The sequence below is a fragment of the Falco peregrinus genome, chromosome 2 (assembly GCF_023634155.1).
Source record: "Falco peregrinus isolate bFalPer1 chromosome 2, bFalPer1.pri, whole genome shotgun sequence".
Classification (NCBI taxonomy): Eukaryota; Metazoa; Chordata; class Aves; order Falconiformes; family Falconidae; genus Falco; species Falco peregrinus.
In genome coordinates, this window is record NC_073722.1 from 106,596,768 (window position 1) to 106,624,764 (window position 27,997).

The 27,997-nt window shown below is 50.8% G+C and overlaps 3 protein-coding genes and 2 non-coding genes across 6 annotated transcripts; 4 read left to right on the forward strand and 1 right to left on the reverse strand.

Annotated features, from left to right (window-relative positions):
* The first annotated feature begins 5,212 nt into the window (after positions 1-5,212).
* On the forward strand, positions 5,213-12,944 carry CCT6A (chaperonin containing TCP1 subunit 6A). Its single transcript, XM_055794959.1, has 14 exons — positions 5,213-5,405; positions 5,663-5,726; positions 7,286-7,420; positions 8,026-8,199; positions 8,357-8,460; positions 9,161-9,271; positions 9,794-9,953; positions 10,207-10,289; positions 10,702-10,798; positions 11,203-11,350; positions 11,670-11,803; positions 11,915-12,017; positions 12,333-12,405; positions 12,584-12,944. Exons 1-14 carry the CDS (start codon positions 5,272-5,274, stop codon positions 12,654-12,656), a joined length of 1,593 nt encoding a protein of 530 aa, XP_055650934.1. The 5' UTR covers positions 5,213-5,271; the 3' UTR covers positions 12,657-12,944.
* LOC114012992 (small nucleolar RNA SNORA22) lies at positions 7,771-7,902 on the forward strand. Its single transcript, XR_003555812.1, has one exon. It is a non-coding gene; the product is annotated as a small nucleolar RNA SNORA22 (small nucleolar RNA).
* LOC114012999 (small nucleolar RNA SNORA15) lies at positions 8,885-9,018 on the forward strand. Its single transcript, XR_003555819.1, has one exon. It is a non-coding gene; the product is annotated as a small nucleolar RNA SNORA15 (small nucleolar RNA).
* A 935-nt stretch (positions 12,945-13,879) lies between the features above and the next one.
* On the forward strand, positions 13,880-19,145 carry SUMF2 (sulfatase modifying factor 2). 2 transcript variants are annotated; one of them, XM_055794961.1, is made up of 9 exons: positions 13,882-14,046; positions 14,811-14,967; positions 15,687-15,801; positions 16,396-16,440; positions 16,649-16,799; positions 17,331-17,386; positions 17,804-17,888; positions 18,396-18,561; positions 18,929-19,145. In XM_055794961.1, exons 1-9 carry the CDS (start codon positions 13,962-13,964, stop codon positions 19,032-19,034), a joined length of 966 nt encoding a protein of 321 aa, XP_055650936.1. In that variant the 5' UTR covers positions 13,882-13,961; the 3' UTR covers positions 19,035-19,145. The 2 variants fall into 2 exon arrangements, with proteins under 2 accessions (XP_055650937.1, XP_055650936.1); XM_055794962.1 differs by lacking the exon at positions 15,687-15,801 and having other exon boundaries at positions 13,880-14,046; positions 16,338-16,440.
* A 773-nt stretch (positions 19,146-19,918) lies between these two features.
* Positions 19,919-27,985, reverse strand: PHKG1 (phosphorylase kinase catalytic subunit gamma 1). The gene is made up of 10 exons (XM_055794960.1): positions 27,775-27,985; positions 25,034-25,167; positions 24,576-24,751; positions 24,212-24,266; positions 23,528-23,593; positions 23,173-23,336; positions 22,495-22,585; positions 21,455-21,608; positions 21,245-21,370; positions 19,919-20,233 (listed from the first exon to the last, which is right to left on the reverse strand). Exons 2-10 carry the CDS (start codon positions 25,114-25,116, stop codon positions 19,982-19,984), a joined length of 1,167 nt encoding a protein of 388 aa, XP_055650935.1. The 5' UTR covers positions 25,117-25,167; positions 27,775-27,985; the 3' UTR covers positions 19,919-19,981.
* Between the last annotated feature and the right edge of the window lie 12 nt (positions 27,986-27,997).

A 27,997-nucleotide genomic window follows, 5' to 3' on the forward strand; every position in this document is an offset into this window, starting at 1 on the left:
AAATTAAGATTAAGTGAATCTTAATGGAATATTACCTAAAATATCTTTTTTAAACAGATTACTTGGGAATATCCTAGTTTGCAAAGAGTTTCTGGTGTTTTGATTTTTATTCACTTCTCTGTTTAACAAGGTGAGAGTGACCACTTCACTGAGATACATTCCTGCAGCAGAATAATATTGAACATGCAGTGAGCTTAACAGAAATGCAACAACATCAAGCTATTTCTGTTGCATTGCTGCTTGGAGTAAGGGATTTGGAGAAAATAGTTCTTGAAACTTTTCTCAGGACCGGTTCCCACTACAGGAGAAGATAAGAATGTTCACAGGAACGTTTCCATGGTATTAAACAAACCACTTAATCCTCATTGTTTCTAGTCCTGTGTCTGTAAAATGGGAGTAATATAGTGATACAGCTTTTCTGTGCTGAGGCTTAATTCTCAGTATTACTGTGTTTTGAAAGCTTTAGAGGAAAGGGGATACATTTAAGCAGATTAGTTATATTTAAGCAAATTGTGACTGTTTATATCCCTGCAAGTTCAACCCATCCATCTATAATTGTGAGTTTCTGTGGTTTTCAATGTGAGAACAGAAAGTTCAGTCCAACTCACTAAGTTTGCTTCACACTTCCTGGTTTTCTGTTCAGTTTTTAAAGGTAGTAACACAAACCTGTATTCAAATCAAGAGATGAATTGTTTGCATTTATACATGAATATCTGAACAGCAGTGCCTAACAGTGAATTTATTTAAGCGCCTCTTAAAAAGTAGTTGAAAAGGGGTAGCAGGATGGATGTTGACATACACCTCCCAGCTCTCCAATCCCCTCTTGCCTGTCCTGACAAAATGATGATCCCCCCCCCCCACATGATTGCATCATTCATTCATGCTGCTGTTATAAAACAGGCACCACACTGCTGCTGCATCTTGCAGGGCAGCACACACTCACAGCCCCAGCAGAAGATACTCTGCATTTCCTAGGCTAGAAAAATACAGTGTTATGGATCTGATACGCCAAACGCCAACCCCTTCCAAACTGAGAGAAAAAAACATTCCCGGTGACTTACAGTATTGCACTGGCCGTGGCTGTTGCTGCTGCTGCAAACCTCTTGGCTGCACAAGAAAAGAAGGGATCAGCTGAGACCTTCAGTCACATAAATACAACGGCATGGGCTGATCTGGAAGAAAGCCGCATTTTGGAAATCACTCTTTTATAATCTGCTGAGTAAGCCAGCCTGGATGTTTTTTTTTAAATGGTTGCACACATGTAACCAGAGAAGTCCAGCTGTTCACTGACAGGCGTAGGGAAGAGAGGTGTAACCTTGCTGCGTCGGGGGAGGAGCCGCTGGCCCAGCTTGGGGCGCTCCCAGCTCGAGTAGGCACGGCTTGGCAGGGAGCGGGCCCGCACCAGGCCGGGGGGCTCCTGCTCGCCCGGCAGCCAGCCTGTGCCACGGGCATGGAGCGCAGGACGGGTCCCGGCAAACTTGCCTCACTTCACACAGAGCGCCGGCACAGGAGGGCGAGGGCCAAGAGCCGCCCAGGGGGCTCTGACAAGCAGCAAGCAGGAGTTTCTCCTGGTGAAATCAGAGGCGAGGCAGGGATGCTGTTTTCTTTCACTGTGGATGAGATGAAAAGTTTTTGTGAGTTAAGATTGCAATATTGCATTTTGCCTTAAACTTAGTGCATCGGTGCGTGCGATGTTACACCAAAAATCAAATCAAAATTCATCAAAAGCTCTGAAGGCAAAATTTAAACTTCTGCTTATGATAAGGCTCTGTTTTGTTTCCCCAAATGCAATGTTGTCAAAAGCAACATGAAAATTGCAGAACTTGTCTTGCTCACGTTTTGGCATCCCACAGAAGAGCTTCCCTCAGATATTACTGTGGACACTGGTTAGGAGACTGCCAACCTGAACTGTGAAGCCTGTTGTTTGGTTCAAGGTCAAGAAAGGCTGATTTAGCTGGGTTAGCATCTTTCATTTGCTTGTGATAGGAGTCTTAAACTGCTGCCTGTCTTGAAAGACTGTTCTGCACCACTGGCTGCACCAGTCACATTCCATGCATGATTGGTTTTGCCATTCTGGCAGTATTACCCCTCAAAATCACATGCATTAATTAAAATCAATAGCCTTGTGTGCCTCTCCTCCCGTGCATGCCTTGAAGTTTTTTCAGAAGTTCTCAGTACATGACCATTTGTCAACATGAGCATCTATCAGTAACTTCTTACGTCAGGAAAAGATAGTACCAAGCCCTTTTGCTGCAAAACTGCTGATGTGGTTCACTGTTTGTTGGTTTTATCATGGCAGGGCAGTATGTTTTTAAAACAGATTTAGAAATAATTTCTGTGAATAAGGTTAAATGAAAACAGATCTTGATAAAGATGAAAGACAACTGCTTTTACTGAGAATCTCAGAGTTTTTTTGCCAAGATAAGCAGTGCATGATTTTACTAAGAGAATTGCTGCTGAATATTTCATGAAGGATACTTACTCCCTTTATTTGGCTTAGTTTAATGGATAAATTGGTTTTAATTTAGGTAAATATTTTTATTCTAATCTGGTGTAATTTGTTGTAAATCTACTGATTTCAAAGGACAACTTTGGCCTAGTAAGCATCTGGCCCTGTAGTTTTACTATGCATTAAAAACAAATATGCAGAACAGTTCAGCAACTACAGCTAAGACTGAAAAATGAAGAAAAGCTTGTCCTGATATCTGAAAAATGTGGCAAAATGGGGATTTAATGTGAAAATGCTAATAAGAAATGTTACTGTACCATAAAATAACTATCCTCAGACATGTGTTCCAGCAAAGAAACAAGAGAGGTCTGCCTGGAAGCTTAAAGAGGATGTTCAGGAGTGAAAAGCACAGCTCACATGGATACATGACTATTGATATAAGCACAGCACTAAAGTCTTGTACATGACAACAAAACTTCTCCATTTGTACAAAAAACAAGAGACCACCTACATGAAGGGCTAGAGTATCTTTGAAAATGGCTTTCTGTGTCGTCCTCCCCCTCAACCCCATCCAAAATTCAAACTACATCTTCCCAGAACAACTGCTTTGTTTTCCTACAGTAATAATTCCTCTCACAAACCTGAATCAGCGTCAACAGCTAGCCCCATGCATCGCAGGTGTTCAGGATGGGTAATTCCTGCCTTTCCACGGGAGTCGCAGAACAGCAACAAGGAAAACATAAAATGCAACGTGCCTGCTGGTATGCTTACGGGTTTGACAAGGCTGCCCTCTACTGTGAACAGCACCGAGAGAGGACCAAGGCAAAAAAATTACAAACCAGAGAAGCAAGAACAGCAAACTATTTTTGTGTGACCTGGGGGCTACAGAATCCAGGAGAGAGCTGGGGATTCAGGTGTTTGAACCGGCCATTGCATCTAGGCACTTCAAATGTTAGCACTGCGGCCTTTCGGGGCTGGGTTGGTGTGGTTTGTTTTGTTAGGGTTTCAGCAGGCCGGTAGCATCCCAACAACAGTGAAGACTAAACATTAACAGAGTTCCAGAGTCAACTATGAAATGCCAACTGTAATTTCCTGCATTCTGCAATGTTTAATGTTTATTTCTAATGATTACAGTACCAGAACAGAAAGCCCAACCACTGTACTAAAGAGGCAGCATTACAGTACTTCGCAAGACATATGCACTGCTCAGTTAAACAAAAGGGCTCCAAACTGGTGTTATGTTCAAACACCAACTCCATCTAAAACATTTCAAAACCATAAGCCCATGTATATTAGCAGCTGACCCCTCCAGACCAAGTCAGACTAACGGACCATGCATGGGAGTCCTCCTGTCACAGCATGGCGTTTTGCCCAGAAACCTGAGATCCTCACCCAAAGCAGATTCCCAGCAGGTGCCACTGCCTACAGCCAAAACTGGCAAGGCTGAGTCTGCCCTGACACTTGACACTCAGTGTTTCACCCAAGCTCCTCCAAAAACGCCTGTGCAACAAAATTGTACCCAACAGCAGGCTTAGACTTGCTGCTCAGCACTACTACTACTACTACGGTGGGTTGCCAAAGGCAGGGCTGCATCCAGAGCTCCCTCCTGGAAAAAGTGGGATGGAGTGGGAAAGGTTTACCCTGCGCCATTTTCATGCCTGGTGGATTAGCACTGGCGAATGCTGTCTTTCTTCTTTGTACCAAACGGGCTGCAGGAACACCAAATACCACTTGGCCTGGATCTCCCAGGCACACCTCTGCAGCCACAGGCCGTTATTATTCTGGGGGCTGGCACCCTCCTTTGGAAACTCTTTAAGTAACAAGAGGGTTGTCTCATGCCCAGTATTGCCAGTTGCTCAGATGTAGCAGATGGGTGTTTGGGGGTACAAGCCCAGATGGGGCAATGTGGGAGCCAAACTTGGTGCAGTGTGCCAGCAGTGTGTGTAAGGAACCATGGCAGAAACAATCTTCTCAGGCTTCTCTAAAGGGAAATTCCTCCATTTCAGAGCCCAAAGCCACCAAGATGCAAACGTTTCGTAGCCTCAAGGCCTGGGCCACATAGCCCAAAGACTTCCAGCACCCATCAAGGTTGTCTTTAACTTCCAAGGATAGTTCTGGGTTTCTTCCTCACGGGAACCCTCCGTGTGGCCTCGGGAGAGATTGTCCCAGTGCTCTGGAAGCCTTTTGAAGGGTTCGGGCCCAGGCAGGCCCTGGGCATGCAGGGCTGCACTGTGGTGGCTGTGCAGGCCCTGCCAGCCCATGCAGCAGCTTCTGCATTAAAACCGACTTCTGCTTAACCTCACCTCTGAATTTTTACCATGAAACCCTATGATTATTAATCCGGTCTGCTTAACTATTAATTCTATCGATCTAATGTTAAATCATCGGGTTTAATTATTTATTCTCACCGTTCTGCGAACCTGCCGGGGGGGGTGTCTGTCACATCGAGTGGGTGGGATTAAGGACCGAGCGACCCTGCCCGTTCAAAGGCCTCGTTCACTCACGTACCGCCCGGCCCCTCCGGCAGCCGCCTCCCCTCAGGCGGGCGCGCTCCCGCTGCCCACCGCCCGCCCCCACAGGCGCCAGCGCCATCCAATCGCTGCGCCCCAACGGTGCCCCCGCCGCGGGGCGGGAGCGGGCCGCCGGAGCGACAGGCGCCGCAGCCAATGGGAAGGCGAGCGGCGCGCCAGCGGGTCAATAGGCGTGCGCGCACCGCCGAGTGTTCTAGAAGGGGCGGGTCGAGAGGGGTAGTAGGCCCCGCCCCCCGGCTCGTCCCGCCCGGCGCGGCGCGGCCTGGCCCAGCGCGGAGCGGTGCGGCGGCAATGGCGGTGAAGGCGCTCAACCCCAAGGCGGAGGTAGCCCGTGCCCAGGCCGCGCTGGCGGTGAACATCAGCGCGGCCCGCGGGCTGCAGGACGTGCTGCGGACCAACCTGGGCCCCAAGGGCACCATGAAGATGTGAGGGAACCCCCCGCGCCTCCCCTTGGGGTCGGGGGGTGGGGCAGGCGCTTCAGTGCGCGGGCGGCCGTTACGGCCTGAGGAGACGCGCGAGGCGGGGGGGGGCGCTCCGGGGGGCCGCCATGCGGCTGGGAACAAAGGCGGAGGCCGCCCGGCCGGGTGGGGCTGGCTGGGTGGGGAGGGAGCGGTGCGGGCCTAGGGCCGGCCACACGTGGCGGGGCCCGGGGGCCTGCTCACCCGCCTGGTGTCGCCCGCAGGCTGGTGTCGGGGGCGGGGGACATCAAGCTGACCAAAGATGGCAACGTGCTGCTGCAGGAAATGGTGAGCTGGTTCGTGCCCTGGCGGGGGTGGGCGCCTTGGGGGGCCGCGGGGGGGGGGGGGGGGGGTTAGGGGGGCAGGAGCCTGCTGGCATGGCCTTGGAGTGCCTGAGGCTGAGGGACAGCCACGTCCCCTGCTGCCCCCACCCTGTGTTTCTGGGGTATTTGCCACAGTGCGTTGAGAGCACAATGCCCCTTGAGAGAGGGAGGTAGAGGAGTGCAGCTCGTAGATGGTGACTGAAGTTCGTGTGCTAATTTAGCAAATTACAAGGAAACGTGGGCTGTTGAAACAGTGATATTGGTGCTTCTGTCGCCTTCCGTTTTGCTTACAGAAAGCATACCTCCATATTTGCGTTGTACTGGAGCAGGCCTAAGAGCAGAGTTCCCCATGGGTGCATGGCTTGGGAAGTGTTTAAATCTGAGTGATGCTCACACCGCCTTCCCACCAAGTCTGGGGTTGTATCCCAGTATCCCCACTGTAGGGGTGACCATTACACGAGGGGTGTGGTACCGTCCCAACGCTTGCCACCATGGGGTCTTGTGCTGGGGGTCGGTAGCACGGCTGGGCCCACCGTGGGCCCTGGATCCTGGGGCTGTCTGACTGAAGTGTGTCCCCAGCCCCTGGCTGGACGTGGCCTGTTGGCACATGTGGAGTTACTACACTCCACTAGGTGTTGTAATTCAGCATAAGGTATTGAAGTTAATATACACAGTGATCTGAGCAGACAGGAAAAAAAAATCATTAAATCTGTTCTTTCACACTAGACATAGTACTTCAAAGGAAATAATGATAAAAAGCTGAACGACAGTATAAATGGTTCCATCGGATTTTATCTCCCTCTAGTGCATTTACTAAGGATTGACCTTTTTAAATGCGAATACTGCTCTGTAGGTTCAGAGGCTTCAGCCTGTGTTGAAATACTCTTCAATCAGCTGTTGGAGATGCTAAGTGATGCATGTGTTCTTTATATTAAAAGGCTGACTTCTGTAAGTAAGCCCCGTGTGGTGGTTGTGAAGTTCAGCGAGGCAGGCATGATGCTTATAGCTAAAACACCACGTGTACTGCTTAGCAGAGGAACTGGCAAGGAACAGACTAATTGAATGTTCTTTAGTTTTGTAAGAATGAGTAAAATAAATTGCCAAAGGAATAGTGAACCAGTTAGGGTTCTGATAGCACTGATAATGCAGAGATTCTTAAATTAGTGCTAAACACATAAGTTTCAGTACCAGCAGCAGTCTTGTTGTGATGCTGCGTCCTTTGCCTAAAGGAGAAAAGAGCTCTGTCAAGTTCATGAGTTGAGGACTAGTTTGGGTGTTAGTGCTTAACTTTCTTCTATATAGATGCATAATTGGAGGGGGGAAATGGTGTTACATGGATTAGTTAATTCAACTTTCTGTGGAAGTGATTGTTGGAGTTAATTGGTGTTATTTGTTGAAAGCTGCTGAATTGACCTGAATCATGAAAACATCACTGGTTCTTAAATACTTTGTTTAGCAGATTTCAGATTGCTTGCTTCCTGTACCAGTACAGTAAGACTTACTGCTCAGCTTATTTTTGTTTAGCAAATACAACACCCCACAGCCTCCTTGATAGCAAAAGTAGCAACAGCACAAGATGACATCACTGGAGATGGTACCACTTCAAATGTCTTGATCATTGGAGAACTCCTAAAGCAGGCAGACCTCTATATTTCTGAGGTATGTGAACAAGTTAAAAGCTTCATCTGAGACCATTCAGCTTGTTTTGTTTAATGCTTAATACTCAAAAGTCAAACATGAAAATGATCATAAATTTTTGCTTAAAATGAATACATCACAAAACTTGTAAAATGGGGAAAAGCTGGAGAAGAGGATTTAAAGACTTGTTCAAAATTAAAACCACTTGTTGTGGATACGGTAGCTATTAGTAGGGTTTTGTCTGATACCTCCTGTTAACTTCTGTCTGTTTTGTGTGAGGCGAAATGCTTCTTTTACTTGCATGTTAACAAGGAGATCCTCCATGGTAGTAGGTATTTTGGGTATTGTAAATTGCAGAATAGGCATTCCTGTTGCACAGTGAACACCCAAGTGTGCTTTGTAGTTCCCTTGGTTTCAGTTCTGTGCTAGAATAATCTGTGCTTTTCCTCTGCATTGGAAGGATGTGCATTCCTTTTATATGTATTCAGAAGGACAGTACATTTTCTTGTCTCCGTAGGATGCATATTTCCTATGTTTTGATGTTACACAAAATGTTGAAACCAGAAGTTCTGCTTATGAAAAAAGTACTGTTTTGTCTAATGATTTCCCTTCTTTCCTTGCATTAGGGTTTGCACCCTAGAATAGTAGCAGAAGGATTTGAGATTGCAAAGGAAAAAGCACTCGAAGTTTTGGAGCAGGTCAAAATAACCAAGGAAATGGACAGGGAGACCCTTATAGATGTTGCCAGAACATCCCTCCGTACTAAAGTTCACGCCGAGCTTGCTGACATCCTAACAGAGGTCAGTGTGTGTGTCTGTTCTGCCTCTGTGTGAAGAGGTCCAGGTTTCAAAGTGCTGCAATTGTTACTTGAGTGAAGGGTAAACAGAAAGATAGGAACTTGCACTTTGGAAGACTAATGGTCAATTGGGGCCTTTTTTTCCCCCTCCTCTATTCTAGGCTGTAGTAGATTCTGTTCTGACAGTCAGAAAACCAGATGAGCCTATTGACCTCCACATGGTAGAGATTATGGAGATGAAGCACAAATCAGAAACTGACACAACGTAAGTAATGAGTATCCTTGAGCTTCAATTTAATGGTTCCTGACGTTTGAGTAGTCCGTGGAGTTTTGTTTTATCTTTAGAACTTGGGTGTCCTAAAGCTACCACTGGAAAATTTGTTAGGGAAGGGGTGAAAGAAAGTCAGAAATACAGTTTTCAGCCATAAATTGTCTAGAAAGCAGAAGTTTCACAGTCATTGAACTGAATTCTTTGAGAAGAGATTTTTGAGTAGCAGAGCAATGCTGACTTAGACTTTACATAACAATGTTCAATAAATACTGTTTTTCTTAATAATAGTGTCTGTGGTTTGATTATGCTTTAGGCTTGTGTCTCTGTTCCCTACAAGTGAAAAACAGGATGTGATAAATGGAAACTGGATTGTAGTCATGTAGTTGGATATTCCATAGGCTTTATATTTAGCTCTGTGGCATGGATGAATTCTGCGCTAGCTTTCCTCAGTAGCTAATGCAGTCAGACACTATGCCAGAATAAATTCCTTTTTCACACTGGTTGGTGTGCTTTCTATATGAGAATGGGCATGCCCTTGGAAGTGGGATACATAATGGTTTTTTGCTCCCAAGTGCACAGGCAGTTTGTGTTGGATTGGTTGCACTGTTGGTTCTCTGACTAGTCTGGACTTCCATGAAACGCATTATCTTCTGTTTGTGGATGTTGACACACCAAACGTTTTTTGTTCTTTCAGGCTGATCAGGGGGCTGGTTTTGGATCATGGTGCTCGTCATCCAGACATGAAGAAAAGAGTGGAAGATGCTTATGTTCTTACTTGCAATGTATCTCTAGAATATGAGAAAACGTAAGTACACAGCAACAAAGTGAGGAGCAGAGAATGCTCCCATCTTAAAAGACTTTTATTTAAGGTGAGCTTAAATAAGAGCTCCAAGGATTGCACAGTCTTCTAGAGCAAGGCAGGTAGTGTAGAAGGTGGAATAGAAGCGGTGATGCTCCTGTTTTTTTGGAAAATGGAAGCTGGTGGCTGAGAAAATCTTTCTGAGGGGCCGAGGATCGCAGTGGCTTTTGTTTTGTCTTATTGAAGAAAGGCTGGAAGTCCTTTCTTGGACATAGTTTTATATTCTAGAGTGAACACATAACTGTACCTAAGAGCTCGCTCAGTTTCCAGTGCATGCCTTGTTTCTTGCAATGGAAAATCTGTGAACTAGGGAGCAGGATCAACTATATGTTGCATGCTGATTTGGCTGGGGTGGGGGACAACGACTGTTTTGTTTTCTTCAGAATGTTGCTGAAAGGCTTGATGCTTATGCTTAAGTTTATTTCTACAGCAAAGAGGATAACTTTTTGTATTTTGTTTCTCCTTCAGAGAGGTGAGCTCTGGATTCTTCTACAAAAGCGCTGAAGAGAGAGAGAAGCTAGTGAAAGCAGAAAGAAAGTTCATTGAAGACAGAGTGAACAAAATCATAGACTTGAAAAGAAGAGTGTGTAGCGATTCAGATAAAGGATTTATTGTGATCAACCAAAAGGTGAGGTGAAGGGTATAACTAACTAGAAAAATTATTTGAGATGCTGGCTTTCCTGGCAAGCCACCTGGAGTTTGACTCGCTTTGTGCAGTTCTTTAGACAGAAGTAGCTAAACTTATGCATATATTTCAAAATACATCTGCCTACAGTTCTTACTTGAGATCTTCTTTGAGCCCTGAGGAAGAACTTACTAGTACAGAGAGAAGGTGGTCTTAGCTTTTTTTTTACCCTGATGGTCACTTTATTTGTTTCTAGGGAATTGATCCGTTTTCCTTGGATGCACTTGCGAAAGAAGGAATAGTTGCTTTGCGAAGAGCTAAAAGGAGGAACATGGAAAGGTCAGTTACTGGGGAGAGAAGAGGGTAAGATAACTTGTTCTTCCAAAGTCAAGCCATGAGTCAAGTCTGGCTTGAGTCCACCTTTAAGGACTTGCACTGGAAAGTCCACTTCAATCTCTCCAGCTCTCACTGGTGTAACTTAAGGTAGTTTGTACAAACTGTAGCAATGTCAGTTGAGCACACTGGGTGATGTAGGAATTTGAACTATGTATATGCTTCGCATGCAGTCACCTTAGAGGAGACCTATTCTTGCAAGTTTCATTCTTGTGCAGAGCTCTTTCATGAACAGAAACAAACTGTTCCAAGCCTAGCAAGTATGGCCTTCTGCACGCTGAGACACTGTTGTGGTGTTAGTGACTTCAGATGTTACTTAATGCAAAGCAAGTGCTGAGCTGTACATGTTCTCTCTCAGATTAACCCTTGCCTGTGGCGGTACTGCCATGAACTCTGTGGAAGATCTCACTCCTGACTGCCTGGGACATGCAGGCCTTGTCTATGAGTATACACTGGTAAGTACGACTCTGCTTTCGGCTGAAGGCAGGTTAAACATGCCTCGCTTGATGCCAGCTTTTCCTTTGATGTGCCTGTGGGTTTCTTAAGTATTTCAAGAGCTATACTGGAGCGTGAATAAAGGCTGGTGGCATCTCACATCCCATTGTCCCCTTCTGTGTGAACACCTACCTGGATATTGCTCTTGTCATAGTGTATTTGCCCGTTATTTCCATATCATGCTTTTTAATATCTGTAAAATTGAGAAAATGGAAAGAAAGTTATGTTGCTTCTCGTAGCTTCTTGAAATGCTGTTAGTGCAGAACTGAATCTGAAACTGGCTGTTCAATTTTTAATTTTTAATTACGTGTATATGTTGACTAAGGAAAGGTATGATGTAAATTCATAACTTTGTTTTTTATAGGGTGAAGAGAAATACACCTTCATTGAGAAATGTGACAACCCCCGCTCTGTTACCCTGTTGATCAGGGGACCAAACAAGCATACGCTCACGCAGATCAAGGATGCAGTAAGAGATGGTCTGCGTGCCGTTAAAAACGCTATTGAGGATGGTAAGTCCCACCTTTGTTTAGTAACATCAAGGATCTTCTGTTGAAACTAGTCTAAAACGTGTGAATTTTGTATTGGCTCCCTTGGTATCCAATGCAGTCTGGCACTGAGCTAGGTGCATTTCAGTGTGAAGTGCTTTTTGTTACTCTTCCTACACCTTGTATTTTACAAGCAGTTGGCAACTGTGTTGAGCAGTTAGGTGATCAGATACAAGCTGTCTTTCTGAGGATGAGGGAAGAGACCAAACTACACTAAAAATTAACTGTTTAAATTGAAATGGGTGCTTATTGTGAAGTCTCAGTATCGAATTTTCCCTTGCAGGATGCGTGGTTCCAGGAGCAGGTGCACTAGAGGTGGCAGTAGCTAATGCTCTTGTTAAGCATAAACCTAACGTAAAAGGAAGAGCCCAGCTTGGAGTTCAAGCTTTTGCTGATGCGCTGCTCATCATTCCAAAGGTATAATGACCTCCTGAGTAAAGTGGCTTTAAAGCCTGCGGAGGCCCATTGCTTTTCCTGCTGGAGGTCTCTTTTAACTAACAACATGAAATTATGTCTGTTCTGTCAAAGGTTCTTGCTCAGAACTCCGGTTACGATCCCCAGGAAACACTAGTGAAGGTTCAGACGGAACATGCTGAATCGGGGCAGCTCACTGGGGTTGATCTGAACACTGGTAAGAACTTTCTAAATTAATGGCATGGCGCTTTGTAAGAAACTTGTCATGGTTCGGCTCAATGGAGAATAAAGTTGTTGTGCGTGCTGAAAGCTATATGTCGTCTTTTAATAAAGAGCAGTGCAGAATGCCTTGGCAGGTGTCCTGTTGGGCTGTTGTGGCATGCTCTAGTACTTAAATGTTTTAAGTTTTTGTGAAGATAAAGGCCACGGTAGTGGTGTGTTAGATGCAGCAGTAATATCAGATATCGGAGAGTGGAAAGTGTTACTTTTATGTGGACTGGTTATTTAAAGTCTGTTTAACTTTCTTTGGTAGGTGAGCCAATGGTAGCTGCAGCAGCTGGAATCTGGGATAATTACAATGTCAAGAAGCAACTGCTTCATTCATGGTAAATATTCCGGTATTTTCACTTTAAAAAGTGGTGGGTGTCTGATCGTTGAAATGGATAGAATATTGTGGAATGGAGGGGTCCCGTGTAGAGGAAGCTGTCTAGAGAGGCAGAAATGAAGCTGAGTCTGAACTATGTCAAAACTGCTGTTCTAACACCACTTACTTAATATTTCTAGCACAGTGATCGCTAGCAACATTCTTCTGGTGGATGAAATCATGCGAGCTGGAATGTCCTCTCTTAAAGGCTGAGGTGGATCAGCTGTTGTCGTTGGTGGTCGGCTCTGGCAGTGCCCTGTGAGATGTCTTCAGGGAATCCACCCCAAGGTGCTTTCCTTAGCTGGAATGGATTCTCCCAGTGATGGAGGTTACTTTGCTGTAACGAGCAGCCCCTTTTTGGTAAATGTGGTCACTCAAAATACTAGCAATTCATTCACATATTTGGCTCTAAAAATCAGTTATTTATTTTTGATTTCACTGGAGCATACAACTGAAGTTGCTTTCCTTTTTACCCAATAAACTGTTATGTTCTGTGCTTTACATGTGTCCGTTACTTAAAACTTTACCTCCCTTGGGCCAAGGTTTTGAAGGTTCTGCAATCCATTTGTAGTGTTGTAGCTGCTTACGAATTAAGCTGGGTGAGTTTACCTACTGCAGAGTGGTTTCAGCTGTTGCATGTTGTCATCCTTGTAACTGGCACATTTTTAATGATGCTGCTGTGGACTTGTAACTTGGGGACAACTCACAATGCAGCCGATCTAGGCAGAGCTGTGGCTGTGGGTCAAGCCCGTGTGGAGTGGTGGTGGGGCTTGTGGCAGGGGAGCTGGTTCCCTCTCGCCCTTTTAACCTGATTTAATGTGATTTGGGTTTCAGCAGGCAAGAGTCTCCTTCCCTGGTCACAGGTGGCTGGCTAAGTGGCTACAAAATAACCTTTTTATTATTTTCTTAAAAGAGAGCCCTTCAGCTGTGAGACCTTGCCTCAGGTCGCTGGGGGCTTGGTTGCCCCTGCAGTGGGCACTTACCCAGCCTTCACCTGTCCTGGTTTAGCTTTGCACCTGCCCTGTTCCCCACGGAGCCACGGCTGACCAACCAGTCTGCGTTGAGTAATTTTACACCAAGGGGGAAAGAGTCGTTTACAGCCCAGGGGGGCTGAGGGGGCCGCTGTGTAAGGGAGGGAGCAAACCTGGGCCCCCGTTAAGGGGAGCAAACTGGGGCTCCTGGGTGTGCCTGCCGGGGCTCTGGGACCCGTTAGAACACTGAGATAAGCGCGAGGCTTAACGCAGTGCCGCCTGCTGCCCGCGCCTCTGGGAGTTTCCGGGAAATGCCCCGCGGGCTGCCTGGGTGCCAAGGGCTTCCCAGGCCCCCGCCTCGGCACGGACTGCGAAAGTCTCTAATTAATTAGCCCTGAACCCCCGCGAGCGGCGCTGCCCCTCCGTGCCCACGCGAGGTGCTCCCAGCAGGAAGCGCTTCCGCCCGTCCGCAGCTGCTTCCGGGTCGGGGCGGCGCCTTCCGGCGGGGAGCGGTCCGTCTGAGGCCGGCGGCGCTGCATGCCCTGGCATGGCGGCCGCGGCGGTGGTGGGGCTGGCGCTGCTGGCCTGCTGCGGACCGCTGCGGGGGGGCCGCGGGGGGGAGGCCCCAGCGGGTGAGGCCTGCGGGGGGGAGGGCCCCGTGGGTGAAGGCCCCGTGGGTGGGCCTACATGGGTGAAGGGCCCGTGGGTGAGGCCCCTGTGGGTGAAGGCCTATGTGGGTGAAGGCCCCGTGGGCGAGGCCTCTGTGCATGGGCCTACATGGGTGAAGGCCCCCGTGGGTGAGGCCTACATGGGTGTAGGGCCCCGTGGATGGGCCTACATGGGTGAAGGGCCCGTGGGTGAGGCCCCCGTGGATGGGCCTACATGGGTGAGGGGCCCCGTGGGTGAAGGCCCCGTGGATGTGCCTACGTGGGTGAGGGGCCCTGTGGGTGATGGGCCCCCCTGGGTGAAGGCCCCCCTAGGTGAGGGGCCCCATGGATGGGCCTACATGGGTGAAGGTCCCCATGGATGGGCCTACATGGGTGAGTAGGCCCTCGTGGGTGAGGCCTACATGGGTGAAGGTCCCCGTGGGTGAGGCCTGCATGGGTGAAGGGCCCGTGGATGGACCTACATGGGTGAAGACCCCTGTGGGTGAGGCCCCCATGGGGCAGCACCCACTAGCCCTCCCACAGGATCCCCATTTCTCCTCCCCGCATGGGGCCCCTCTGGAGCTGCAGCAAACCGTCAGCTGGTAGGGGCTGCCGTGCTGCCTCGCCTGGCTGGAGCCCTGCTTTTCCCAAGGGAGACACTGAAAATGTGACAGGATGTTATAAACCTTGTTATCCAACAAAAACACGGACCCAACAGTGAAAGGCCTCACAGTTTTCTTACCTTTCAGCACCTGGGGAGGATGACAGCATGGTGCGGCTGCCAGGTGGGACCTTTCAGATGGGATCTGGCTCCCCAGAGAAGAGGAATGAAGAGGGGCCCGTCAGGGAGGTGACGGTGAAGCCATTTGCTGTTGACAAATACCCTGTCACCAACAGAGATTTCAGGTAAGCGCGGAGGTTTGGCACTGCTGCCTCGCAGGGGCTCGGGGAGCACCAGAGTGTGGGTGCTGGGTCTTGGGCTGGCTCCCGTGGCCCGAAAGCCAAGGCTTGGGTGCTCCCAGCCCTTTCATTAAAACAAAAAAAAAGCTTGTCAGTAATAAATCATCTCTGTGGGTGCAAGCTGAAGCAATTTACCAGCATAGCTTGCAAATTTTTCCCTTTTTATCTTTTTTTTTTTTCCTCCTTTTTTTTTCCTCCTTTCCCCCCTCCCCTTTTTCTCCTTTTCCCCTGTCCTTTTCTCCTTTCCCCCCTGCAGCTTAGGCAATGGGGAAACCAATGGGACAGAAGCAGGGTGAGATTATTTGGTACATGGCATTTTTTTGCATTTTGGGGATGTGTAACTAACGGCAGCCATAGGCTTTAGTGGCTTTGAAGGGATTTTTGATCTGTGCAATTGTCACATTTCATGGTAGATGAGAGCGCAGGGTGAGTTTACCTGCATAGGTAACGTAAAAACATTAGATCTGTGAACAGATGCAAATCAGACAGTTTTATCTGTTAAACCTACGACTGGAGCTGTGCTGGGAGGAGACGGGACTCTCCCACATGGGGTGTTTTTTTAGGTTTTGTATGTTTTGCCTTGCTCTGAACTTGGTGTGTGTGCAGACTGCTATATTTGGTGGTGTGACTCTTGAAGATGCCTGAGCATGTTATATTTATGCCAGGGAGTTTGTTAGAGAAAAGAAATACAAAACAGAAGCCGAAGCGTTTGGCTGGAGTTTTGTCTTTGAGGATTTCGTGTCTGAAGAGCTGAAAAAAAAAGTCACCCGAAAACTGGAGGTAAATCTAAATCCCACGGGGATGAGTTTCAGTGATGATGATGCAATGGTATTTCTGATCACATCCCTGTTTGACCTCTCTGTTTTAATTAAAGAAAAAAAAGTAGGAGGGGAGACCCTTGCTGGTATTGCTTTCCACTGAGTAACAGCTACCTCTCAGCGCAGAGCCTGGCCATTCTCAGTGAGTTTTCTTTAGTCTTGGGTTGTTTTGCTTTTGAAACTAACAGCAGGGTTGAGCCTGGGTTGATTTATGGTGCTCCTCTGCTTACATCTTCTCCAAACACTGCTAGGCTGGACTCACGAGATGCTCCAGTGAGCAGGGAGAGAGCAAAGTACGTTTCAAAGTACTTTATTAATCAAACCTTAAAATAGAAAAACTAAAGAGCACGGGCTTCTTGATCTGTTTTCACTTTTAAAAGCAGACGCCTCTACTCTGTTGGAAAGCACTATCAAAATGCCCATGATAACCCAGCTGAAACGGCAGTGTTTAACATTTCCAGACTAACAAGCGCTCTTTTTTACCCACGCTTGCTGTAGGATGGTGTTGGAGGGGTGTCACCAGTTTGGCTTTAATCTGGTGTCGTTTCTTTCCCAGTCTGCCCCTTGGTGGCTGCCCATTGAGAAGGCTTTTTGGCGACAGGTGAGTAAAAACCCGATGTGGCGAGTCCTCTCCATGCTGGCAGCATGCACATTAGTGTGTGCTGAGCCTGATCAACCAAAAATGGGGAAAAAAATAGCATCCCTGATCGCTGTACATTCCCTGCCTTGGTCGGTTCTATCCTTTATTCCCTTTTTAATTGAAAAGTTTATAAAATCAATTACAGTCTGTTTGATGCAATTCTTTCCAGCCCGCAGGCCCTGGCTCCACCATAAAGGACAGGCTGGATTACCCCGTGCTGCACGTCAGCTGGAATGACGCACGGGCGTTCTGCGCCTGGAAAGGGAAGAGGCTCCTGGCGGAGGAGGAGTGGGAGTTTGCTGCCAGGGGAGGACTGGAGCGTATGTACCACAAGCTCTGACCTTTTTTCCAAACCAAGGCATTGAGTAACGTTAGTTCTACCAGATCCAAACTTCCATCCAGCGCTGTTTTCAGAGGTTAATCTGGGGGGCTGAACCACTTTTTTGGCCTGGGAGTTGTATTAATAATCATAATTTAGGAAGGAGTGGCTTATCTGTGGTCTTAATGTGTCCTCCTAAGCAAAGCATTTCTGCCAGCTAAAAACATCATTTCTTGGGTTTGGGGCAAGGAGTGACCCACACATTGATGGTGGCATAAAGCAGCTGATGGGATCACTGCAGGACTCCCTGGCCTGACCGATGGTTTGTGAAGGGAAGCTGTTGCCAATTCCCTTCTCTCCTCTCCTCCTTGGCAGTGTCCGTAGGGATTAGACCGACAAGCCTCATTCATAGAACCCTCTCTGTGTCCCGAGCTGAGCAGAAAAGGACAGTCATAAAAGCCTGGTTAAAAATACACAAGTGCAGAGGCTGGAGTGACATGGGGGTAACGAGTGTTTTTTTTCTCCTTGGCAGAAAGGATGTATCCCTGGGGAAACAAGTTTCAGGCAAACCGTACAAATCTGTGGCAGGTAAGATCCTAAAAGTCATCCCATTTACACTGAGCTCTTCTGAGAGCGCTGTTTAACTTGACCACAGAGTGTGCCTGGCTGCCCAAGCAGGCGGCGTGGTCGTGGGAAGCAACACAGGGTACCAAAATTCTGCACCCTTAGAGGGAGCAGCCTCAGCCCAGCTTCCCACGGAAACCAGGATTTCAGTGCTTCCAAGAATTCATACGTAACCAAAAATTCACATGTAAATTTGTTTGGAAAGGGAGTTTGGGAAGAACTGTAGATGGTTGATCTCCTCCCTCAGCCAGAAGGGCTGCATAGTTAATTTGCAGTGGAGAGTTATTTCCATTATTTGGGTGTAACACAGTCCTGTGAAGAGCAGGACTTCATGTCATCGCCATGGTGACCCTTTGCTCGGAGTCATCTTTCTTCTCACAGGGCAATTTCCCAAGGGTTGACACAGCTGAAGACGGTTATCACGGTGTCTCGCCAGTGGCAGCGTTCCCTCCTCAGAACAGCTATGGTACGGAGCAGGCATCCCCACCCTGGTTTGGGAGATGGCATCGCATTCCTAAATTAACACTAATTATAAAATCCTGCAGCTGTGGCAGCGTTTCAGATATGATGTGGGATCACGTCAGCATCTCGATACGATAACTGAGCCCAGCAAAAGCATTGGTGGTTGTTACTGAAGTTGCCTGACGTGCACCTGGTGCGCTTCGATGCACCGAACCACCCCCTGCTCTGAATCAGAAGTCGGTTACCCGACAGTCCCGAGCATATTGTTTTGAGGGCAGTGGATGCCATGCCCTCACGCAGGTGGGAAACGATGAGGTGTGTTAAAAGGTCCACTTGTAAACTGGGCTCAGTTGGAAATACAGTGAAGAGCTTCTGGTTCCCAGTCTCACCATTAAACCATGCTCTTGCAGCAGTGCTTTGAGCGTTGCGCCCCCTCCCACACAGCAAAGTGCTTTTGCAGCCCTTGTAAATGTGCTCTTTCAATCCTGATGCAAACCCATGTGTGTCTCAGGGCTCTACGACCTGCTGGGCAACACCTGGGAGTGGACCGCATCGGAGTACCTGACTCCGGGGCTGTCATCAAGGCAGCACGCTCAGAACATGCAGGTCCTGAGAGGTGCCTCGTGGATTGACACTGCAGACGGGTCTGCAAATCATAAAGCTTGTGTTACAACCAGGTAGGTCTGGGCAATGCCCAGGCACTGTTTCGCAGTGTTTTCTTCTGCCTTGGGTTTATTTGGAAGGGGGTTTTAAAATTAAAAGACATTGGTTTGTTCCTACTCTATTTTTCTGAGAAGCAGTTCGGAAAACATACTACAGGTACTGCTAAAAATCTTCCTGCTACAAATACGTTCCAAATTGCTTCTCAAATCGTATATTTTCCACCAAGTATTTAGAATTAAATGCTTTTCTTGACGGTATTCAAGGGAAGTGGAAGGCATTTCTTGTCTGTTATAGAGGGTTACATTAAAGGATGTCAGCGTTAACTAGGAAGGATCGCTAATTTTGGGTCTTTTTTTTTTTTTTCCCCCCCTCCCCTGTGAGAATGGGGAACACGCCAGACTCGGCATCCGACAACCTCAGCTTCCGCTGCGCTGTCGACATCCCGCCTGCCACAGCCGAAAAAAGCCGGACCAAACCCGAGCTGTGAGCAGCTCACATGAGAGGACCTGAAGGCATTTTCTCCTGTGGAGATGAACCCCCAGCAGTCACTGTCATTAAAGCCAGACAGTTTTTTAAATTAAAATACTTTCAGCTAAAACTCCTTTCCGTGCTAGGGCATGTGGGCAGGAGCAGCGATTGGGAATGGCAGGCAGGGTGGGGTGTCTTTAATGTCCTTTTGATGCGGTAGATACTACAGCTCTCCTTTTGTGTCCATTTTAAATAAGCAGAGGGGTGAGTGTGGCACCGGGCCAGAGCTGCTCTGACCCCAGCCAAAGCCAGCAAACACCCGCAGCCCCGCCATGAGTGCCAGCATGGGGCTGCCATGAGGGGCAGCTGCCCGGGGGGAAATGATGGGGGCACGTCCCTATAAGGGGGACTTGTACATCGGTCCCCATCTCCTCGGGAAGTCCCAGCTTTGTACCACCTGCTGAGCCTTCCCAGAAGTGAAACAAGGCCCCTTTACCGACCCTTGAGCAGTGGCAAAATGATGTGTGTGCTCTTTTCCAAGTGCATAGGTGACACTAACAGTGACCCGCCTCTCCCAGGTGTTGCAACCAGCACAAAGGCCCTACAAACCAGCTGGGCATGAGCTCTGCCACCAAAACCTGGCTGGAGCAGCAGCCCCAAGCAAAGGGGTGGGTGAGGACTTTGCTCTGGGCACTGCTCCTCCCTCCTCCACCAGTGACTGCCCCAAAGGGTCCCGCTCTGGTGCTGGGCTCACCCGGGACAGAGCCTTCCCTGTCGGGAGCTGCAGCTGTTGCGAGGTGGCTTCTGCCAACCACTCCCTTGCAGCGGGGCAAATCACAACTGTCTGCTGGGTTTGTGTTTGCACCTGACCTAAGGCCAGCGAAAGAAAAGAAAAATCACCAGTAGGTTTTCAAAGATTTTACTCGCCTTAAATCTGAGAAAACTCGTCAGCTTACGCAGCAGTGATCAAAACAGCCCTTCCTCTGCTGCCAGGGTCAGCAAAATAGCCTTGCAGGTGTTCTCGAAGAGGGCAGCTCTGTTCTGCGCCTCCCCCTTCTTCACCCAGTGCCGGTAGGTCCTGAAGGCACAGGCATCAATCAGCTTGCGGACAGGCTTCAGGGCGTACGGGTCTCGCACCACCAGCTCCCTGGTGACAGACTTGGCCAGCCGGTACTGGTAGTAAATCCGGACGGATGCCAGGACGGTCAGGCAGATCACCTGCGGCACGGGGGGAACAGGCTGGAATTCGTGGCCAGTGCTACAGTGGGACCAGATCAGCCCCAACGCACCCCACGCAGCTGCTGTCGGGGTGGAGGAGTCAGGAGGCAGCCCGGCTACTGGCATGGGTATTTAGTCCCGTGTAAGCAGTATGAGCCTTTTCCAAGTGTGCCCTTAACATCAAAACTGCGGGTCAGTCCTAAATGTGTCACCTAATGCCACTTGGGGTCTCTCTGTGCTGCCCTAACAACTGGCTATAGGGAAGGGAAAGGATTCCCCTATCAACTTTTGCATCATCTGATGCACCCATGTGATGTCAACCTCATCGATCTCCCCTTAGAAGTGATCTTTTTCTTTTTTCATAAAATCACAGAAGGGTTTGGGTTGGAAAGGACCTTAAGGACCACCTAGTCACAAACCCCTGCCACAGGCAAGGGACACCTTCCACCAACCCGGGCTGCTCCCAGCCCCGTCCAGCCTGGCCCTGAACAATTCCAGGGATGGGGCACCCACATCTGCTCTGAGCAACCTGTGCCAGCGCCTCGCCACCCTTACAGTCAAGAACTTCTTCCTAATATCTAATCTAAATCTGCCCTCTGTCAGCTTAAAGCCATCACCCCTTGTCCTATGCCTGCATGCCCTTGTAAAAAGCCCCTCTCGTTTTCTTGTCGGCCCCTTTAGGTACTGGCAGGCTGCTGTAAGGTCTCCCCAGAGCCTTCTCTTCTCCTGACAGAACCACCTCAAGTCTTTTAATTTTTTTTTAGTGGGGTGGGAGGCAGGTTTTTCCCTTATTTAATTCCCTTCAGTGAAAAAGCCCTTGGGAAGTACCAGAAAGTAAGCACAACGGCACTCGGAGAAGGATCTCTACCCAGGCTGCTGCATCCTGCCGAAGCCCAGGTCCATCAGCCTTGCTAAACACCCAGTTTCTCTCAGCTCCAATGGGAAACCCATCCCACCGCTCGGCTCCCAGGCTCACGGTTGGGGCGCTGAGACACTCCACGCAAACCTCACCTTGAATTTCCGGAAGGGGCTGAAGTGCCGGACCTCCTCCACATCGTACTGCTGGAAGAAGGGGTGGGCCAGCGCCTCGCCAGCTGTGTACCGCTGCCGTGGGTCCACCACCAGAAACCGGGAGATCTGCAGGAGGGTGCCAGCTCAACCTGGGGTATCCCAGGTGTCTGCAAACCCCTTCCCAGCTTTCCCCCATCCCTAAGCACCTACCAAATCCTTGACGGTGTCCGAGCGGTCATCCCACTCTGGGGAACCGAATTGGTAATCCCCATTCATGATCATCCGTAGCATCAGCATCTGCTTGCGGTGCCAGAAGGGCGGCGAGCCGGCCAGCAGGGTGTACATGATCACCCCGGTGCTCCACCTGCGGGCAGCCCAGCCACACTCTCCAGCCCCAGCTGGCACCCGGCGGGCACCCGGCCGGATCTGCACCCCAGGGGTGGCTGGGTGCCTCCCCTAGACCGCGACATACTGGCCTACACGTGGCTTTGCCTCTCTGGAAAACCAGGAGGAAACTGCCCTACAGGGTGTCTGATGAGGGAGGCTGAGCTCGCTGCTGAGGCTCATTAGCCCTGATGGATAATGAGGAGCAAGGGCTGGGGTTGGTGTTTTTGGGTTGAGCTGATGCAGAGCTGCTCCTGGGGTGCTGCAGGAAGGAGCTGTGAGTTGGAGGTATTTGCCTTTTTTTGTTTTTCTTGGGCTTTTTTAGGGGAAGGTGGGATATGGTGGTGCCAGTGAGGGTGGGTGTTCTGGGACTGTCTCAGCTTCAGACCTGAGCCTGAAGCCACCAGAGATGGTGGCAAAGTCCCTGCAGGGTTCTGACAGGCTTTCCTGAGCTGGCTGCTCTCTCAGGGCTGCCTTGGGTTCATGTCTTACTACTGAGTATATTTAAAAACCTCAGTCTCGGAGCTGATTTTTACAAACAAAGTGTTGCTTTCCCCCCCTCCCAGACAGGGCAAAGCAGGGAAACAGGGCTGTCCCTAGGCTGCTTTTCCCCCAGCTCTGTGCCAGAGCCCCCAGGTCACCAGGACAGCCCCTCCCAGCCCCTGAGGTTGTTTTTCAGCAATAAAATTCCTTCCTGGCACCTTCTCTGGGGGAGCAGTGGCTGGACTTTTCCAACGTGTTTGGTCATTTAATTCCTTTCAAACACTCAAGTGGGTCCCCCCATATGCACAGCTCTGTGTGTGCTCAAACTGCGTGTTTTGGGAGCAGCCTGAGGGGCAAGGTGGGAAGGCAGGTGTCACACTCACATGTCGACCTCCTTCCCGTAGCCTTGGTGCTCATCATCCATGGAGCACTGCAGGATCTCGGGGGCCAGGTAGCCAGGCGTGCCGCAGATCTCTGCAAAGACAGGGCAAAGCATCCCCCTGAGCCACCCTAGAGGACTTGCGCCATCCCTGCCCTTCCCCTCAAGCAGTCGCTGAGGGGGGACCTGGATCCCTTTGCAGTGCTGGTGCCTGCAGGGAGTAACTGCAACTTGCGTGCATCTCGCTGGTGACCTTCCTTGGTGAATTATAGTGGCCAAAAAGTGAGCGAAGATAGCGATGCGGATGCTGGTGGGAGGGGATGCCCGTGGCTCTTGGCAGGGTAGGAGTTGGGAAAAACCCTCAGTGTTTGTCAGTGAATGGATGGGGTGATGAGGATCAACCGGAGGAAATAAAAAGTGGAAAGAATAGGATGGTTTCCCTAATGGGAAGCAACTTCTCTGTGGCAAGGAGCGTGGTGTGGAGGCTGTGCACAGGCAGGGTTGGGCTTGTGTATGAGCCGGAGGCTACCCCAAGCCGACAGGCACCGATCTGCACCCACAGCAGCCAGACCAGCCCCAAGGAGACGGTGGGGTTGGAGAGTCTGCCAATCGCCGTGCACGCTGCGGCAATGGGGTGACCACAGGCCAGCCCAGCATCACCCTCGCCTTGCCATCCTCCTACCTTTGAGCTTCTCGTTCTCATGCAGCTGGCAGGAGAAGCCAAAATCTGTCAGCTTAATGTTCATGTCATCATCCAGGAGGATGTTCTCTGGCTTCAGGTCTCGGTGGACAATGTTGATGGAGTGGAGGTACTCGATCACTTCCAGCAGCGCACGCATGATTTTCCTGGGGATGGGTGACAGCATCACTCCTAGCCCGAATGCCCACTGGCACCACAGTCCCGGAGATGGGGACAGGGACCACGCAGCTCAGGCTGCTATTTTTCCCATAAGTGCCATGCTGGCTGCAAGGACGTCCTTTGAACCCACGCTGCTTTTGCAAGGTGATTTTTTTCAACCATCTGCATCTGGCCTTACCTGGTTTCCTTCTCGCTCAAAGTGACTTTCTCGGTGAGGTAGTCAAAGAGCTCCCCTCTCTTCATCCTGCATGTGGGAGGAAAAACAGAGGCAGGCAGCCACTGAGCTGCAACAGCAAACCAGCCCCAAGCCCCTGGGGAGGACTGCCCAGGGTTGCTGCCTCTTAACAGCCCAGGGCACCCGTTGCTCAAAATAACAAGCCAACTTTTTAATAATAAGGGGTAAAAAATGCCTATGTATTGCTGCAAAATACCAGGTGAGAGGAGGAAAGGCTGTCCCCAGAGAGAGCATGTTTCAGATGGGACAGGGCTCTCCTGATGCCATCCCCCTCTGCTGATACCATCGTGCTGCCCCGGCGTCAGCAGTCGTGGCGTCATGCACACCCTGGTCCTGCCGAGCATATAAATAACCCGCAGGGACGCAGGATGGCTCCCACCAAAGGTTAAAGGGAAACCTGAGCAGTGCTGAGCCGCTGACGGAGGGGAAACGCTGCTGGCAGCAAGGCTGTGACGAGCTGGCTCGCAGCAATCCAGGCTTGTTTCTACCTTAAGCAAGAGCTGGTTGTCCCCCTACTTGGCCCTGTCTGAGCCATAAAAAGCTGGGGTGAGTGGTGGGCGGCCATCTGCAGGGCAGGGAACGGGCTTGGGGAGATGATGCTGGGGTGATGGACAAGCTGGTACTTACAGGTCAAACACCAAGAAGAAGAAGGTGCTGGATTCATAGCTGTCCTTCAGCTGGACTGCAATAAAACATGGGGGCTGTGAGCACAGCATATAGCATGTTCCTGTCTATTCATGGGCCAAAAATTGCTGATCTAATTGCATTAATGAGGAGTTGATCTTCACCAGTGTTTGGTTGGGTGACACCTGGGCACTGCTGGCATGCGCATGGAGGTAGAGCAAATGATGCTCCAAGCAGGTGCCCTGTGCCACATTAGGACCATCGGAGGGCTGATCCTCCAGGGATTTCACCCCAAAACCCCTTCCTGGGGACACCCAGAAGAATAAATGGAGCAGAAAATGCCCTGATGCTCAAGAGCCTGACTTACTGACGTTGGGGTGGCCTGATACTTTCCGGAGAATGTCAATCTCTTTAGTGGTGGCTTCTCGCAGTTCCTGCACCTCCTTGGGGGATATGTTACCTGCCGTGATGTCGATAATCTTCACGGCATACTCTTGCTGGGTGGTTTTGTGAATGCACCGACGGACGACGCTGCTCACCCCCCTGCCAGGGACAACACAGACAAGGTGGGACTCGCCATTTCCCCCCCCCCCAGCCCACCTTCACAGCCATGCCATCAGCACCTGGGCTGGCTGGTGTTTTCATGCACCAGTGGGTCTGGCTGTTGGTTTAGGAGAGAAGATTTTGAGCTGATGCAAAGTGCTGCTCCATGCTATTTTTAACCCCATGCTGCTATGGGCCCTGGTCATATCAGTTTCCCAGGGACACTGTTCCTATTGGGTACTGGAGTACGTGAAATCACAGTTTGTTACAAACAAGCTTTACCTGCCCAAAACCTCCTTAGGCTCATATTTTTCATAAAACTCCTTGGATGAGTTCCAGTCTGGTAGGTCGTCTTCCTTGGTCATCTCTGGCTCCTATCTGGCAGCGCCCTGGGCTTGTCTGCTGGCAGAAAGGGGCTGCAAGAAGAAAAAGCGAGTATGGGCGCTCGCTGCACCCGGGGCAGGGACCCTCAGTCCCTTCCAGAGGAGAAAACATTGAGGAGGAGGATCCTGGACCGCACATCAAAGGGGCTATTGTGCTGGTTGGAAAAGCAAAGCTTTGCCCTCAGGACCCTGTGGAGATCCCCTTGAGAACAGCAGACATCCCACTGGATGCCCTGTAGCCTGGCTGTCCCCGGGAGCAGAAGCAAGCTGGCTGGGGCCGAGGCTTTGGGAAGCACCGCAGCGCCTCAAAACCTCATCCCTTCCTGCAGAGCACCCACATCCAGCACACAGGGCACCATCCTCCAGCTCCTACCGTGTGCTGAGGGCTACGTCACCTTCTCCTGGTTCTTCCCACTTGGGAAAGCAACTGAATTAATTTTTTTGAGACGCCGCTGGGAGGGCTCGGTCAGGGAGAGCGCTGGGGGCGGGGGGGCAGTGGCTGAGCTGCACCCTAAGCTCACGAAGGCACACAGCAGCAAGGCGATGCTGGCACAGCATGCCCAAAGGTAGGAGCACCCTCCAGAACCATCGCCCCACGCCACCACCACCCAACGGCCCCTCCAAAGCACTGAAACCTGCCTTGCCTTTTTTTTTTTTTTTTCCTCTTCTTCTGCTTTTTTTCCTGATTATTTTTAAGACAACTAAGTTGTCTGGAACAGTCTGGCTGAGGATAGGAGGAAAAAAAGGAAAAGGAGAAGCACTAAGGTGGGAAAACAAGCAGTGCGGGGGGCTTGGCAGGTCAGGGTGCAGGCAGGGAGCCGGGTGCCTGGGGACAGCCGGTGCTGTGGGGTCAGCCAGGGCCGAGCCAGCCTCAGGACAACAGCTGAGCGAGCTTCCTTGGCCACACGGGTACAGCTGCCAGCAGCCTCCAGAACTCCTGAAGGGTGTTTGTCCCATTGCTTTTCTCCTTTTCTTGTGTTTGCTGGTTTGGGTTTTCTTGGCATGTGCTGCCACTGCTGGAAGAGGAGCAGCGTGACGGTATTTTGAAAGGGGGGGGGTGGGAATAATTAGTACTCCTGAACCCTAATTTTCCCCAGCGTTTCCCTGTGAGCCCTGCAAACGGGACATCCTCAGCTAGTTCCCATGCCCGGCGTTGCTGAAATCTTGATTCTGTAGGTCCAGCTGCTCTGCAAACATACAGAGACCAAGCAGTTACCATGGAAAGCAGCTCTTAAAAGACTGGGCAGCAAAATTGTCGCTTTGGGGTGACAGTTTGTTGCTGGAGAGGGACAGTAGGTGGGCAGGAGAGCCCCGATACTGTGGTTTGCCTTTGCCCTTCTCTCCAAGGTGGCAATTGCTCTGCCAGGCAGGCTGGCATCTCTGTGTGCGTTTAAATCTTATTATCAATGCGCATCTCCCCTGATCTGGTTATGAGCGCTCGTGCTGTATTTCGGGTGCCTGCCTGCCTGCTGCTGGGGGGATGTCTAACAAGGGCTGGAGCATCTCCAAACGGCCATGAGTTTAATTTAATTTAATTTATAAAACTTTAGCTGCTGGAAACTATGCCAAACCAAGGCAGGGCTGAAGTTATAAATGAGAAGCAGGATCAGGTAGTAGGGAAAATAATTCCAAGGCGGGGAAGAACCGGCAACTTTGATTTTTATTTTTTTTTTCTGGGTTTGTTAGGGGTTTTTTTTCTTTAAATCAAAGTCCTGGGGGCTGGTGTTGCAGGGAAGGGCTGGAGGCTGCGGAGCATCCCCAGGAGGAGCTGGGGGCCTGTGTGCCCACTTCTGGGAGCAAAGAGCCCAGGAGCTGGCTGAAACCATCCCGGCACTGCGCAAGCAGCCGAGGGCACTGACCGGATTTGTTATCAGAGCTGTATGGGCGCCGTGAGGGGGTGAGGGGGGGAAAGGGGGCGAGGGGGGGAAGGGGGTCGGGGGGAAAAGGGGGCGAGGGGGGGGAAAGGGGGAAAAGGGGGGGTTGGGGGGGGAAGAAGGGTTCGGGGGGAAACGGGGTGGGGGGGAAAGGGGGGGAGAAGGGGGTCCGGGGTGGGGGGGGGGGGGGAAGGGGGGGAGAGGGGGTGTCGGGGGGGTGTGGGGGGGGAAGAAGGGTTCAGGGGAAACGGGGTGGGGGGAAGGGGGGGTCGGAGGGAGCAGGGGGGGCCGGAGGAAACGGGGTGGGGGGTGAAGAGGGGTCAGGAGAAGGGGGAAAGGGCGTCGGGAGAAAGAGGGGGGAGGAAAGAGGTCGGGTAAAGGCAGTGGGGGGAGGGAAGGGGGTCGGGGGAAGGGGGCCGGGGGCTCTGTCCTGAGGCAGAGCAGCAGCAGCGAGAAGGCCGGGCCCCGCAGCGTGCGGGGGGTCTCCCTCGGTAACTACCCAACAACGCGCAAATGGTCCCCGGGTCCGTCCCGCAGGCTCCAGCCGCTCGGCGCTCAGGCCAGCACGGGGGGGCCGCCGCCAACACCCCCACCGCCCCCGGCCCCGCGCAGCCCCGGCGAAGCCCCCCCGTCCCCCCGCGGAGCCCCCGGGGCGCTGGGCCGGGGCCGGGGGTGCGAGGTGCCCGGCAGTGCCCACCCCTCGCGCGCCGCCCGCCCCTCAGGCACCGCCCGCCCGGGCCGGGCCCCGCCAGCGCCGGGGCCTCACCTGGCTGCGGGGCGCCGCGTCCTGGGGCCGAGGCCTGGGCGCTGCCAGCTGCCGCCGCGGCTGCCCGGACTAAAATAAAGCGCGACGCGAGCTGGCAGCCGCGGCGGGCGGGCGGCGGGGTCGCTGCGGTGGGGGGGGGCCCGCGCCCCCGCCCCGGGCAGGGCCGGCCACGGGAGCCGCCGGCGGCCGCGCTGGGGAGCGGAAGAGCCGCGCGGCCGGGCGG

Bases quoted from the DNA above. Each gene is read 5' to 3' on its own strand.
- CCT6A (XM_055794959.1), top strand. From the start codon at position 5,272: ATGGCGGTGAAGGCGCTCAACCCCAAGGCGGAGGTAGCCCGTGCCCAG. The intron at 8,461-9,160 runs GTAAGTAATGAG...TTGTTCTTTCAG, and splicing joins AAATCAGAAACTGACACAAC to GCTGATCAGGGGGCTGGTTT. The intron at 11,804-11,914 runs GTATAATGACCT...GTTCTGTCAAAG, and splicing joins CGCTGCTCATCATTCCAAAG to GTTCTTGCTCAGAACTCCGG.
- SUMF2 (XM_055794961.1), top strand. From the start codon at position 13,962: ATGGCGGCCGCGGCGGTGGTGGGGCTGGCGCTGCTGGCCTGCTGCGGA. The intron at 14,968-15,686 runs GTAAGCGCGGAG...TATTTATGCCAG, and splicing joins GTCACCAACAGAGATTTCAG to GGAGTTTGTTAGAGAAAAGA. The intron at 17,387-17,803 runs GTAAGATCCTAA...TTCTTCTCACAG, and splicing joins ACCGTACAAATCTGTGGCAG to GGCAATTTCCCAAGGGTTGA.
- PHKG1 (XM_055794960.1), bottom strand. From the start codon at position 25,116: ATGACCAAGGAAGACGACCTACCAGACTGGAACTCATCCAAGGAGTTT. The intron at 24,267-24,575 runs GTAAGTCAGGCT...GTTTTATTGCAG, and splicing joins ATCAGGCCACCCCAACGTCA to TCCAGCTGAAGGACAGCTAT. The intron at 21,609-22,494 runs GTGAGTGTGACA...GGCTGCCCGCAG, and splicing joins TACGGGAAGGAGGTCGACAT to GTGGAGCACCGGGGTGATCA.